This window comes from Corvus kubaryi, unplaced genomic scaffold (genome assembly GCF_017639235.1).
Source record: "Corvus kubaryi isolate FWS band 111438036 unplaced genomic scaffold, C.kubaryi_AGA036_p1.0 split1-131, whole genome shotgun sequence".
Classification (NCBI taxonomy): Eukaryota; Metazoa; Chordata; class Aves; order Passeriformes; family Corvidae; genus Corvus; species Corvus kubaryi.
Window position 1 is genome coordinate 8,456,171 of NW_024582073.1, and position 15,654 is coordinate 8,471,824.

At 42.2% G+C, this 15,654-nt stretch overlaps 1 protein-coding gene across 18 annotated transcripts in view; it reads left to right on the top strand.

Moving 5' to 3' along the window:
* The window catches only part of APBB2 (amyloid beta precursor protein binding family B member 2), a 170,444-nt gene that overhangs the window by 141,719 nt on the left and 13,071 nt on the right, over positions 1-15,654 (top strand). For 10 of the 18 annotated variants that reach the window (XM_042053826.1, XM_042053824.1, XM_042053829.1 and 7 more), the window contains one exon: positions 7,519-7,524. The exons of the other annotated variants lie outside the window; for them this stretch is intronic. In XM_042053826.1, coding sequence (XP_041909760.1) covers positions 7,519-7,524 — 6 coding nt within the window. The remainder of the gene's footprint in view (positions 1-7,518; positions 7,525-15,654) is intronic. 18 annotated transcript variants of the gene reach the window in all.

Here is a 15,654-nt window from a genome sequence, read left to right on the forward strand (position 1 = left end):
TGAGGTCTCTGTGCTTGCTTAATCCTATCTGAATTTATAAAGAAATTGCAGCAGGAGAAATTTCATTGATTTGTTAATTGATAGATAGCTTTGAATCCTTATTATGCTGTGTGCATGGGGAAGGAAGAGAGACAAGCACATTTATCTTTTTCTTTAAACTCAGCAGCTTCACTCTTCAGTTAGGTTTCTCACATGTTATGGAACCTCATTGCTCTCCCTGCTCTGTGCAGTAATTTTTGCTTTCTTAAAGGATAGCTGAGTCTATGAGGGGAGTACATGATCTGTTTCATCTTGTAAAACTATGGCTTTAATTATGTTCTTGTAGCTGTTGCTTTGTAGTTAATGTAATTATAACAACTTGTGAGTGAGGAAAATAATATTATTTAGTCCTGGAGCATTTCTCAGTAAAAAGTGGCCTATTTATTTTCATAAGGATTTAAGAGAGAGAAAGGGAAAGATAGTGGGGTTTTCTTATGTAATACCAGTTACAATTTTTAAGGGATTTTTTTTGAAATTTTAATATTTTTTTTAAAGTACAGGTTAGTTTTCCCTTTTACAACAAGTGGGTGTATGTACATAAACCCTATCTATGAAGACATTTTAAACATAGATCAGTTGCAATACCGATGGAGAACAAACCATTTGAATTAGTATTTTAGATAATCAAGGTGTGTAATGAAGGTCTGTGGTATTTCTTGTATTGTTGCAGTCTGTTGGGAATTCATCAAGGCTTTCTGATGCACCTTTCACACTTTCCTGTATTTCATGACATGAAGTAAAACTGTTACAGTGGACAAAGTTCTGATACAGTTGATATTAGAGTGCTAGTATTGATTCAACTGCACCGTAAAGCTTAAATTTGTTTTAGAGTGCAGACTTTGCTTCAATGTAGTTTAAGATAGGCTGAGATAACCTTATTCTCTGGATAAAGTTAAAATAGGTCAAACTGAAATTTAACAGTTCTAAATCAGGCATATCAAGTCAGTAAAAAGTGTTCTGTTTCATTTCCACCTCTTAGAAAATAACTGGCCTGTCCCAGAACGTTTTTTGGTATCTGCCAAACGAAACAACTTTTTTTTGTAATATTTTGATGTTGATGTGATATTAAAACCTTTTTTATATGTTTTAAGAATTTTCCAAATTGGAAATATGTTTATGGTTTAATATAATAATTGTTTAATAACTTGAACCAGAAATTCTTATATCACAGGATCAACTAGGTTGGAAAAGGCCTCTGAGATCATTTAGTCCAACCTGTGACCAAACACCACCTTGTAAACCAGACCATGGCACTGAATGCCACATCCAGTCTTTTCTTAAATACCTCCAGGGATGGTGACTCCACCACCTCCCTGGGCAGTCCATTCAATGCACAATCACCTTTTCTGTGAAGAACTTCTTCCTAAATGTCTGACCTAAACATCCCCTGGCGCAGCTTAAGACTGTGTCCTCTTGTTGGTTGCCTGGGAATATCCAACCAATCCATCTAAAATGGTGCTCTAGTGATTTGGGGGGAAGGTGGCCTGCTGTTCAACATTCTTTTTGTGGTTCCAGAAATGTGTTTGTTTTCCCTAACCAGCCAAATGCAACGTCCTAATGAGAGGGAAATGATCTGCAGTGTATTATGAAAGATGTCTCTGTTTTACATCAGGAGAGGAGGTACCTGGGATGGCTGTGTGTTTCAGGGGGTTCTAAGTGCACCCTCCCTTTAATCTCAGATCTTCAGTAACTGTGTGCAGATGAGGGAAACCCTGAAGGAATGGCAAAGTGACCTGAGGTTGCTTATTTATGGAGAGGACTTAAGAATAACAAGGAACCAGCTTGGCTGTCAGATACGAATGTGGTGTTAAACTCCTAAACTTTCATCATTTGGGTGCTAGACATCACATTGATATCTGACAAAATACCAAAAGCTCCAGTAAGTGGGGCTTGCTGATTCAGAAAGTCTGTACTCTAAAGCAAACTCTTCTGGTTTTAAGAGTACAATTTAGTCTTTAAAAAACGTGGATTTGTATAACATGTCAGGGTGCCTCATATTTTATTTTTATTTTAAAAATAGAATCTGATTAGGTTATAGTAGTCTTCATAACATATGATTAGCAACAGAAGGCTAGATCAAGCCATCAATTTTTAAGCAGAGATCTTCTTTGCTGCCAGTGGAGAATTGCTTAAAAATTGATGGCACAATCTGGCCCACAATGAACAGGGGACTCATGCAGAAAGCGTTGGTTTTACTTCTACTCAGTCTCCATCCTGGCAGTGGCAGGGACCCAGAAACTCAAGGCCAGTCTGCTAGAATAGTTTGCAACTTCAATACTTGTTGGGAGACTAAAGGCTTAAGTGCTACTTAAAAAAAAAAAATCAACCAAAAAAATCCCCAAACAAAAAACAAACAAAAAAACCTGTTAAAAAGTTGCCAAACCCTTAGAGAAATTGTAAACCACAGCTATTTTCCTTTCATTAAAAGAAACTATATTTCTCTAATGGCATACAAAAGTGAAGGACATAATCATTGTCTAAGCAACAGGAGGCTTTCAAACGCACAGAAATGAAAGTTGTTTCCTTTATTTGTTCATGTTGTGTTGTTGAGGTGTTACTACATTTTACATAGCGATTTTGCTGCATTAAGTGCTACTAGACTTTGTAATTACAAATTGGAGAACCAGAGGAGGGCCTCTTCTGTGCCTCAGAGGATGTGTTAGGCAAATACTTGTAACTGTAAATAAAGATGAAAGGCTCATGCAATGCATTGCTATTTTTAATCAAGTTAAATATGTTTTACTCTATTAAAACTCTACAGTAATTGACAGCAAAGACATTTCAGCTGGTTGTTATCTCTTAGGAAGAGAGATGGTCAGGGCTGCTGCTGCTGGTGGGTGTAGTCCCATGTGAAAATGTTGAAGAACCATGGAAGTTGCAGGGCAGACCTTTGTACGTCTGTACAGCATAGTTTACACATGGCAGCCTTTTTTTTTCTGATCTGCTTAAAAAAGACAATTGGGGAAGTTGCAGTATGCCAGACTCCAGGGGAAGGCACAGGAATGAAGAGGTGTGAAGTGTTAACCGTACCTTCACAAAGTTAGCTGAATGCGTCAGTCACAAAAATGGTGGGGCTGTAGACCTCTGCCAGTTACAGGGGATTAAACTCCTGACAATCTCACAGGCCTATGTGCAGTGCAGTGCCACACTAAAACACCATCCAAGCATGAGAAGATCACCTTGATCCTTAAGTACCTTTTTGAAGGTTTCTTAGTGTGATTTGCTCTCCATCACGTTGTAGTCTTACAGTGGCCCTTATTGAAGTAGGAGACACAACAGTAGCGACTGTGAAGTATTTGGAGTCCAGGACAACTCCTGCTGTCCCAGCCACAGGGATGGATGTGTGGGGCACCTGAGCTGCTGAGGCTCTTGGGCATGGTGTTTCATCCCTGCCAGCTTCCCTCTTCGCTCTTGAGACAGTCCCATAAGTTGGTCATCTGCATAAACACAGCATCACCATGTCCACCAGCACAGCGCATCTCCAATTTGTGCTTTGAGGTGTTTCTGTTACAGAGTCAGGGGAAAAACGTTGCCCTGGAATAGACTGCAACAGGTCAGCTAGAACAGCCTCCTGCCCAAACCTGGGCAGGGTTCAGGATCACCTCAGAGCCACTTCAGGTTGATATTTATAAGCTCCAAGAACAGGTGCACAGCCTCCTGGAGTATGTATCTCTGGGCTTACCCACTCTCTTGGCAAAGAAACTTGGGTTTGCTCTACTTTTTAAACCCTCCCAGGAGCAAGTGGGAGACATTAATTAGATCCTGTCCCGTTACCTTGTCTCCAGGCTAAACAAGCCCACCTCATCTCCAGGCTAAATAAGCATGGTTCCTACAACCTTGGGTGCCCTTGGCTGGGCTCACTCCAGTTTGTCACTCTCCATGGACTGGTGATCCCAAACTTGCACGCAGCAGTGCAGATATGGCCTCATGAGCACCATGTGGAAGGGTATATTCACCTCTCAGTGGAACCTCCATCACCCTTCTGCCTGTGGGGTGGGCATTGCACATCAGTGGCCAGCCCCCAGGATACAGTTTGCGTCACTCACTGGTGTACGAAACCTGGGACTGAAAGAAGAAATGGTGTTGCACTCAAGCAGTGCCCCATCAGTTACACCACTCTACAACTCTCTTGCTTCCACTGCGTCCCTGGGCTGGGAGACCCTCTGCAAGAGGAGTGTGGAGGAAAGCAGGGATCAGAGGAGCAGGTGCCCTTCCAGTACTGCAATGCTCTGTTCCTAAAGGTGCCAGTCAGAAAACAACCTGGAATAAATGAGCCTGGCAGAAGTGATGGGGAGGAAGAGACTGTTGCCACCTTCCCTTGGAGGCAGGGTCCTTTCAGGGTTTGCTCCAGGAGGGGTGTCCTTTCTCACACCTCTGCAGGCTGGAAGGTCATGGGCTGTTTGCCTTGGTCTTGGCCTTTTCCCCTCAGAAACGAATCTCAAATTCTGTGTCACAGCCCTGACACAGTTTTCTGGGGATTGTCTTCCCAGGTTATTGGCAGGTTCTGGCTTGACCCATTTTAACTCAGCTTGGAAAGGGATATGTAGGGCACCACACTGAAGCACTTGTACAGCTGCTCTTATAGCATTTCTGGCACTTAGAGCAATCAACAAAATCTGCCACTTGAACTGAAACTTTCTGTATCTACTTTTTAGCCTTGGGGTGATTTTTTAAAAATTTGTTTATTTAAGTTTAAAGGTAATTTGTTTATTTAAGTTTAAAGGTAAATTATTCAACCACATTTGAGCTACTAGAATGTAAAGAGAATACAGGCAAATAGTCTTTTGTATGAAAATAATTAATGAATTACAAAACACTCTATGAGAAGTTATTGGGTTAATTGGAAAGCTGTAATTAACTGGTTAGAAGCGGGAGGCAGCCTCCCCTGATTCATATGCATCCCACGGCAGCCAGAGCCCCATTGATTTCTCAAAGCCTGAGGAAGTCCAGCAGCTCAACTGCTTGTTTTTCTCTCACCTTCCTGAATTTCCTTCAGTGCTCTTTTCTCTGGGCTGGCAGCTGCAGTGGTGATTGTTCTGTACAGTTGTATCTTGCATAACAATTGGGGAATTAACAGATCTCCTTTTCAGAGTTTGCTCCAGCAGGTCATGTTTTGTGTCTCTAAGACATTTCTTTTCCTGTCCTCCCCCAGCACATTGTGTCTAAATTACAGGACAGTTTCTCCAATATAATGCTTTTCTGAGAGATGGACATCTCTGTTTGTCCACTTCATATAAAGCCAGTGATTAATGGACAAAGAAAATCATATTTGTTTTACTTCTCCTACTACTTAGAAACATTGTGTTTTCTCAGAAAGTGAAAGTGATACTACTTTTTCAATTCTGATTTTCATATTGGCACTGGCATATAGTATCAATGATGTTTAGGCTTGAAAGTCTTCCAACATTTGCAATGTTGAGATCTAATTTTTATCCCTTAATTTTATAAAATGTTAGCAATAGTTGAAGTGCTTGCTGATTCTGCAAAGCCCAGTAGGCAGCCCATGTAGATGAAGCAAAGGAGTGAGTGGGTTTTGGCTGGGGAGATCCACACAGGTCACCACTGGGTACTGAAAAGGGGAAACTCCAAGTTCAATGTATGACAGGAGTAGAGCAGAGCACCATGTGTTTCTTCTTTACAATGAAGCTAAGTTTCATGCCTCTGTTGTGAAATTTCTGGGAATGTCCATTACATTTGTAAATATGGATCATCTTTCCAACCTAGCTGCTTTCACAGAATCATAGAACAGCCCCGGTTGGAAGGAATATCAAAAGACCATCTGATCCAGCCATTTATGGGAAAGGGAGCCTAAATGAAATAGTCTAGCACCCTGTCCAGTCATATATTGAAAACCTCCTGTGATGGGAGCTCTACCATGTCCATGGAGAGGTTGTTGCAGTGAATTTCTGTTTGTCACAAGGAGTCACATCAAGATTATTACAAGGGACAGTGGGTACAAGTTGCATCTCAACATGAGAAAAAATTAAATCTCTGGTTACATGCATACACATCTATTTTGGACGGCTGCATTAGTGAACCATGTGCATGTTAAGTTAAAATCTGCCTTAGAAAACCTATGTTTATTCCAGATCTACTCACTAAGCCATTTCTAAACAACAAATCAATCGCTGTAAGCTTGCTGACATGAGATGTCTAATGGGAATTGGATCCCTTCCCCTCAGTGTGTTCTGTCTTTAATCCTACCCTTATTACTTGAGATGTGATGATTTTTCCACTCCACTTCTTTTTTTTTTTCTTCTCAAGAGTCAGTTACAAGCTGGGATGATGTAGGGTCCCACATTTTTGCACACAGTGCATGAGCCTTGCTCAGATGCTCACTAGAGATAAGCCCTTAAAAAAGGGAAGTTGTGAGGTGCATGCAGGAGGCAGGAGTGGGAGAGCAGGACTAAGTAGCTCCCTTCTGAGAATGGCCATTGTCCCTGTAGAGACACTATGCATTGCATAGAGTGGCATCCACTGTTAGAGGTGCAAAGAAGCAGGCAGCAACCCACATCCTTTCCCAGGCCTGCTAACTCTTTGTGGTCACATCCCAGGAAACTGCTTTCTTCACAGGACGAGCTCCAGAAGTACACATGCGTGTCCCTGCCAGCTAACCCTGTTGGGGTTTCATGGTGGCTGGCATGACCTGGAAAGCAGCAGGCTGTGGTAGGTGCCAGGACCTGCAGGGAGCCCTCTCTGTGGCTTCAGGGCAGGGGCAGGCAGAGCAGGTCTGTGGGAAGGGGCAGTAGGGCAGCCACCAGCCAGGGAAGCTTGTGCCTCTCCTGCCTGCCTTCGCCTGTGGGAGGGGGGTGTTGCTTAAGTCATACCAAGAGTTAGTGGTTGCTGAAGTGTTTTACAAATGAAGGTGTGTGGTGATTTTATACATCCTGGCTTCACGGAAGGTTGCTCCACAGGCTGTCACTTCTTCAGGGTGCAACTTCCAGAGGACCCCAAGTGACCTTGGGGCATGAGCTTTTGTTTTTGGAAAAGGCATTAAAAAAACTGATGACAATCTTTCTACTCTTTCAGTTTAAACAATGTAAGGTTTGCACAACCTGAAGAATTATTCTTGTTTCTTTTGTCAGTGTCTGCTGTAAAAAGTGTTATTTTGGAAAAAGGAAGGTTCACGTACTTTCTGTGTCTATTTATGCTTTCTGCATACTACTTCCCGGACTTGTGTGTGGTATTTTAAGCTTTATTACCTCCCACTGTTGATATGTCTGCACTGCCTCAGCTGATGCCTGTTGGCTTCACCGCATGTTTCCAAAAATACAAACTTCAGAGCAACTAGATTCAATGAAAAAGGGTGTCAAAAGGAAATAGTGGCCGTATGCTTAGATACGCTGTGCTACAAACAAACAGTGTGTGTTAAATGTACAGCACTTTTCAGCTACCCTGTCTTATCATATGCTGGAGCTCTCTCTGCTTCAGTGCTTTCTAACTTGCTCTTTCTGTTTCTTCATGCTTCCCTGGATTCAGAGAGAGGTAAATGATTTTCGTTTTTCCATTTTTGTGTTTATCCTTCTGGCATGCACTGAAAAATGTTGTATGGGTTGGCTTGTCTCAGTGAAGCCCAACTTCAGTGAGTAAATTCATAACTGTCATCTTTTCACCTTGCTATTAACAGAATTGTCCAGTTGATATTGGCTGTTGTTTGTTTTGGGGTTTTTTCCTCAGGTCCCAAACCCTCTAACAATAGAACAGTTCAAAATCATGCGATGCAGTGGGTTTTAATATTTGCTTCTTGTCTTGGGATTTAAATTTAGATGATGATGTTCTCTGGAATCTGAAATGCAAGACAGTAGTGTTAAAATCCCAGCTTTTATTTAAAATGTTTTAAAAACATGATCCTAAGAGCAGGGGATTTAAGAGCTAAGTTTAGCAAGATTTGGAAAAGTAAACGTTTATTTTCTATTTCTGGCATTTGTTTTGGGTCCGTCTAGGTTGCTTGCTTGCCTTTTTAAGTTTGAAGAAAAGTTGTTCCCAGTATGTTTGATTTGTTTGGATGTACAAAGGAATCATTTGGAATTCTCTACAATGCTTCCTGTTTCATGGGAGCACAGACAGTAAGGCATTGTAGTCAGGTGCTTTGCAGCACAAGGGCTGCAGCCACTCCAAAGGCTCTTAGCAATAGAATTGCATCCCTCAGATGAGATTTGGGGTTTGTTTGCTCTTCTAAATTGCAAAAACTTGAAAGTGGGACTGGGTGGAAGGAATGTGGTTTAGAGATGCAGACTATTCCTCATGTTTGCTTTGTGGAATACAATGAGAATGGTTTTCAGGCCTGACTTAATTTTAATCAATTCTTTAGGCAGTGTTGGCCTAGGGAAATATTTGAACTTTCTTGATTATGGCTTTGCAATCTAATGTAGGTTTCATGCATGTGGGGAAGCAATGATCCTCCCAGCTTAGCACTGGCAAAAGTGTGCTTCAAGCAGATTCATGGGTAGTGTCTCTGCACAACTGCTGTGTTCTGCATCTGAATAATAAAGAGCGAAGGAGAACTAGGAAGCCTTGTTTATAAAACAAATCACACTGGAGAGATTAACTATTCTGGTGTAGTCTGCTGTCTTCAGTTAAATCTGTTATAGTGCTTTGAGCATCTCAACTTGATGTATTTCTTTATTAAATCTTTAGATATTCCTTTTAAACAAAAGCCCTTGTCTTCCAATTAGATCTGGAAGACAGAAGCATTGTCAAAAATATCTAAATACTAATTTGTCAAAGTCAAATGTACAGGATCTGCTTCAAAGAGGCTGTTCAGAGGTTCACAGGCATAATAACACATTCATTTACTAAAGGAAATTCAGGATTCATCAGACTGGCCATCCTGAGGAGTTAAACCACCACTTTACAATGTTGCAAGGGAGAAGCAGCAACTATAATGGCCTTGACAAACTACCTCATTTGTATGCCTTTTCTTTGAAAACTGCTGCACAGGATAGGAAGGCAGCCCCCTGCCCATGCACATTTCAAAAATATTGTGAAATAGTTAAGCAAAACACCCTGAAACATTTGTGTTGACCAAGTCAGTGGCCAGTGATTTTCATACGATCTGTCCCAGAAGTTCTGTCTTTTGTTAGATCCATCTATCAAACAAGCAGAGGTCTAAGCTACTGATTGACTTTTCAGTTTGCCATGCCTGTCTAGCAGTTGTTGAGCAGCAGTAAGCCCCATCTGAGCCCCAGGCACCAGCTGGATGTGACACACTGTTAGCTGGGCCCCTTGGGCTGCCAGTCCTATAGGAGCACAGTTCCCAGGGCACCCCCTTGGTGGTGACCACAGCACAAATCATAGACTGTCCTTCTTGCCATGATGGTGGTGCTTTGGCCATGTGATTGGGAGGTCAGGCTGGGAATGAGGACCAGCATGGGACGTATATTTAACCTGTACAATCTGTACTGTTGTCACTGTGCTAACAGAGCTCATGGATCTGTGCTTTGACATGACTCCAGTTAATGCAAATCTCTGGCCCTTTGCAGGAGTAGAATAAAGCCCTTGGTAGCAGAGAGGGAAATGATTTGTAACATATCAGAGCCACCTTGCTTGCTAGTGAGGCAGTGGTGGCCAGGCTGACAGGACTCCTGTCCCCTCTGCACAGGAGAAGGTGCTGGGCAGCACTGAGACCTGGAGCCCGTCTGGGGGACCGGCTTTTGCAGCTGCATAAGGATCAGGCTGCAGGAAGGAAATTGGAGTGAAAGTCATAGCAGATGCTTTCAGGCTTGGAAGTGCTGGGCTCTGAGGGGCTGAGCTGGGTATCAGACACATCAGCTCCGAGAGGGCTTTAACAAATTTTGGAAGCACACAGAACTGTGGCAATGATAAGACATCAAAGAAAAACCAGCAGCTGTGAGTTTTAGGGCTGCCAGATTAAAGCCTCGGAGTATCACACAAAGTAGCCATAGCTCCTCCTTCAGAGTTAGCAAGTGACATTATCAAGGAATGAAGCAAACAGCCTTTCAGCAGGGGATAATTTGCCCTACAAACTTTATGCTTGAATTAGAAAAACAAGCTACACTCTGTCAATGCCAGACCATTTGAGGAGAATTTATTAAAATGCAGAATAGATGTTTTGCTGCAAGGAAATCCATTTTCAAACTGTGTAAAAACTGAAATAAGAAAAGTCTCCAAAAAATCTCTTCTTGGGGAGGGCATTTTAACTACTTGGATCCAAAATTCATCACCAGGGTAATGTCTTGGTGGCCAAGTGTACCATTCTGGGTTGTAGCAGGAGAGCGGCTGAAGAGGTGGAGGAGCTCTTTGAGTTGAAGTTCTTGGAGTGCAGAAAAATCGGAAGGCTTTCATGTGTGTTTAGGATTTCTCGCAACTGTCAGAAACACAGGGAAAATTCTTTCTCCCCCACATCTCTTCCAGCTCTCATCACTGATGAGAGAATGGTGGATGTGGTTACTGTATAAGAGAAATGGGAAGGAGAAGACTCTTGGGAGTAGTTATTTTCCTTCCTTCTCATCTGGGATTTGATTCCAAAATGTTGGGTGCATAGTTACCTGGAGAAGGGGCTGTGAATTTCATTTGGAACGTGTGGAAGGGAAGCAGTGGTTTCACTCGGTATCTAATAGTTGAAAGGTCCTCAGTAAATCTTTTACAAAAAGATTTTGCAGCATTTGTGAATGCTGCTTGTTTCATCTAGTTATCGTTTTCTTACCTTTGGATTTTTCTCCCTAACTTTGCTAGTTCCTTGGTGTGACCATAATAAAAAGACAAGTGACCTGAACAGAGTCACAAACATTATTTCAGCTATAAGCCATTCTCCTTTTCTCTATGTGAATAAGAAGTCCGGATTAAAAGCCTGAAATGTTAATCCAGAGGATCTGTAATTTCTAACATACATATTACTGCAGGGTTTCTTGCACCTTATCTTCTCTTCTTCTAGTATCATTCATGATGCTAGAATATCTGTGTCATGGAAAAACCCCACCCAAGGATGGTCTTGATGGCATTATATTTACCTGCTTTTATCATGTGCCTCCTCTCCCTTCTCTTGCTTTTCTCCTCCTCTGTCCCCATGGACATTCAAGTGTTGACAGTGAATGGCAACCTCCTGCCAGGTGCCTCTGACGTGCTCTGCTGTAGTGGTGGTTGCTCTCCCCTTCTTGTTTCCTGCTTTCGTAAGTCTCTGGTCAGCTGTTTGTAGGAAAGCAATGTGAAGTCTGAAAGTTATAGACTCGGGAGATGGTTTCTCCACAGCCTGACATATCTGTTCTGTGGCCCTGCAGTCACAGAAGTCTATACACCAGTACAGAGAAATCATCTTCTGTAGGCTATTCTGGATGAATTTCAATCAATTTTAAGACAAACCAAGAGAATATAATTTTCTGGTTCAAGGATTCTTGTTACAATTTGTAATACATAAATCTGTAAAGAAATGTACATTTTCCTGCATGTGTATCATTTTAATGTAGGTGTTTTAAATAGCAGCAATTTAATTTTATTGAGAATAGTAAAAAATTTCATTTCATACTTTAGGGCTAGGATATTAGGGGTTTTTAACCAAAAAAACCAAAAAAAGGATTAATGCACTTCTACATTTTTCTACAGTTCTTTGAAGAAATAAGTTTATAATGAGAAGGTAATGAAGGATGTGTGACTCTCTTAAGCTGTACTTAATTGGGATGCCTCCTAGGACTTTAGCCTAATAGTGGCAAATGGTTATAACTGCTACTCAAACAGGACAGCATTAGCATAAATTGCTTTTAATGTGATTATATTCATCCAAGGTTGAGCAGCTAAGTGATGCTTAGCCAGGTGTTAAATAGGTATGACTATCTAAGGTTTAGTCAATGACTGTAGACATTTGCCAATTAAAGAGAGTAAAAGAGCAAATAAAAATTAAATTCCCTTCTACTTAGCACCTTACATTGTCTTTTCAACTCTCAAAATTGCTTTTTTAAATGTCTTTCTCTAGTCCTGTATTCTTTCAAAATAAATTACTACTAAATTTTTAACTGTTCAGCAGAACCAGTCTTACCCACTCTTGCACAAAATACTTCTTATCTATTTTTCTGTTTTTCTAGCTTCTGTCCAGAATACTGATTTATATCCAGTTCCTATAACTGGAAAATTATTAATGGATGATGTAGTACATGTGCAAATGATTAAAAAAAATTTTAAATTACTTTCTATGCAGAACCCCTTCTCCATAATCCTGTATCGACAGAAGTGTTGCACTTGTGTTACAAAGTTTCAGGAGTACACAGCTTTTTTTGCAACATCATTCTCCTACTAAACACCTTGCTGCTCTCTCCACTGACATGGAATGAAATTTTACCCAGAGCTGTCATTCAGATCCCACAGATTTCATGTGCACACACACTCCATGGAGACAGAGATTCATCCAGCTGGATGAGATGTGTTAACCCTGTGTTAGCTCTCTATCCAGCCATGGCCTTTGTAATGGCTTTTAAATTTCTTTTTTCACTTGTTTTCCCAGCAGAATGTAAAGATAGGGGAGTGGTAAGAGGAGGCATTTGGCCTTTTCCATAAATTTCTATTGCAAACACGTTGCTCAGCACTTCTTCATTATCCCAGGGGCCTGTTGCACATAAATCTCACTTAAATGTTAATCAGCTTCAAGTGAGCTGCAGTCAAATGAAGGTTTATAGATGAAGCGACTCAGAAGGGATCTGAAGTGGAAGAAGAATCAGAGACTGGTCTTCTGGCTTACTTGGGATTCAAGGCTTTGGACAAAAAAGAAGCTGTTCCATTGTGGTCCTGTGTAGGGAAACACAACTTTTCCTATGTTTTATTGTTGCTGTAGGAAGCAGATACTCTGAAATCCTCAGAAAGCCATACCTTTCTTGTCCAAGAGGAACCATGGAGCTCCATTTTCCAAATGCCTAGAAATGCCTGAAGCAAGGCTGCAAGGCTCCCACTGGCAGTGGAGGAGCCAGCTGCTACCAGCCAGTACCCCCATCTCCAGGTCTTGGCTGCTGGGCTGCCATGTAGGGCCACTGGTGCAAGCACACGGGCATCTAGGTGACTTCCATGAATTAATGATATCAGTGATACTGTCTGTGCACTGCCAGAAGGGGGAAGGATGGTTTTTGTGCTAGTTTTGATTGATGATTTGAAAACAGATGGTGCTGGCAGGGTTGAGTGTGATGTGGTACCACAGGTTTAGAAGAATTCACATTTCATACTTTGTCTCAGTAGATACAGGCCCTGATCATCTAAAGGTTTATGTATATTCACAATCCATGAATGTAATTAGCTGATTTACTTTGTTCAAGCTGTTCAGGTGCTTAAAGTGAAACACTGGTGTGTGAGTCTGCAACACCACCACGAGGGTTTTATTAGCTCTCAGTACTTGAAACTGATGTACTGGCTGGTGTATCATTTTCTTCTGTAATTGTGCTATACAGCCTTGTTTATGACTGCATACCATTACAAGCAGAAATATTTACAGAAGCTGCAGGACCGAGTGCTGGAGAGGCTCGACACAAGCCTTACATGCAGCACTTGTGGAACTGAGGCGTGGGCCAGGTGGTCCTGGCAGCTCCTTCCCAGCACCCACCAACAACCCTGTGGGCAGAAAATGGCATTTCTGGAACTTCTACAAGTGACTAAATGTGCGTGGCATTTCACAGAACAAAGATGAGACTTTCCTCACAGCCTCAGGGGCTTGCCAGGCCACACCCTGGAGCCTTTGCTGCATACAGTGGGGCATCATTGTTTCTTCAACGAGAACTCCAGTATCAATACAGGCTGGGGAATGAAGGGATTAAGGAGCCCTGCCAAGGACTTGGAGGTGCTGGTGAATGAGAGCAATGTGGACTTGCAGCCCAGCCCAGAAAGCCAAGCATGTTGTGGGCTGCATCAAAAGAAACATGGCCATCAAGTGAGTGAGGTGAGTGTCCCTCTCTGCTCTAGACTTGTGAGACCCCACCTAGAGTGCAGTGTCCAGCTCTGGAGTCCTCAGCACAGGAAAGACATGGACCTGTGGGATAGGGTCCAGAAGAGGGCCATGAAGATGATCAGAGGAGTGGAGCATCTCTGCTGTGAAGACAGGCTGAGAAAGCTGGGTTTGTCCAGCCTGGAGAAGAGGTCTCTTGGTGTTACAACTCCACCCCTGAAGGCAGGGTAACTGAGGTTCTTGTTAATAGATCACTTGGAGCAGATGAGAGTGAAATGACACTGAATGACCAGTGTTTAAACAAAAGTATGAAAATATCACTTAAGAAAATATATAAGGAAGAGAGAAGAGAAGATGGAGAGTAAAGATACCACCACCCATAGATCCAGCAACAAAACTGCAATTTTGGTATTCATTGGTCAACGTGATGGTCACAGTCTTGATCCATCAGGGGTGGAGGTACCCCCCAAAACAAAAAATTCAATGGGTTAATATACATTCAGGTTCAGGTGGGAATGCCCAGGTACCTCCCCCGGGGAGGGAGTTTTACACTGCCTGATGCAACACTGTGGATCATGGCCAGTCCTCTGATGGACGGCCTCAATAATGAGTCTTGGGGTGTTCTGGGATTTTTTTTAGCAGGGCATGTTGTGATACGACAAGGGATAATGGTTTTAAACTAAAAGAGGGTCAATTCACACTAGATATAAGGAAGGAATTTTTTATGATGAAGTGGTGGAATGCTGGAACAGGATTCCCAGAGAGGTGATGGATGTCCCATCCATGGAAACATTCAAGGTCAGGTTAGATGGGACTTTGAGCAACCTGTTCTAGCTGAAGATCTCCCTGCTCACTGTGGGAGCACTGGACTAGATGATCTTTCTTTTAAATCCTCCCATCTCTTTATACGCAAATAATTTTAAAAAAAGAAAAGTCCTGCAGTCCTGCAGCAGTCCTTAGGTAGCCTATATGTAGGGCTGCTACCAGCTCCATCAGAAAATCAATACATTGCATCTTGAGTAACATTTTTGTGGCTGTCATCTGCTCTTTGGCAAGTGCAGAGCACATCTGTCTTACCAGGACTGTTGTCATCCTTCTCTTGCAGGGACCACTGGGTTGCAGGCCCTTCTTCAGCAGGACTAAAGTGGCAGATGAGTCTCCTTTTCACCTGCAGTGTCCAACTACAGATACTGCATCCATAACACTCATCAGACTCCTCCCTGCCCTTGCCACAGGTCTTACCTTTCAGAGTGGTTACTGAGCTGGGCCCTGCACAGTGGCTCATTCATTTGGCTGTCATTAACCTTCCAGGAACAGAGAAATGTTCTTGCTGAAAAGTGGGCAAGCTCCTTACTGTCAGTGTTGCCCTCCACATTGCTCTCTTTGTTCAGAAAAGTAAACTGAAACTTGAGAGAAAAGCTCAAGATTCAGCAGGCCATCCCCAGTCGAACTCTCTGCCCTTAAAATGCTGCTGAAAATACTTCTATCAAAGATGTTTCCCACTTATGGGGCATAATTATAAGTTGTGTTCCTTTACAGCCAAAATCTTTGATCATGACAGAATTCAGTCTTAAGTTTAATAGAGTTTTAATTTTTTGACTTATTTTTATCTCCACAGTCCTTTGAGTCCTACTTCCACTGGGAGATAACGTGCTGACTAAACACATTTAGTTCTACCTTACAGATTCCCATAAGGCTGAAAACCCTTGCAGTTGAGCTTGGATCTCAGATACACTCTCTGC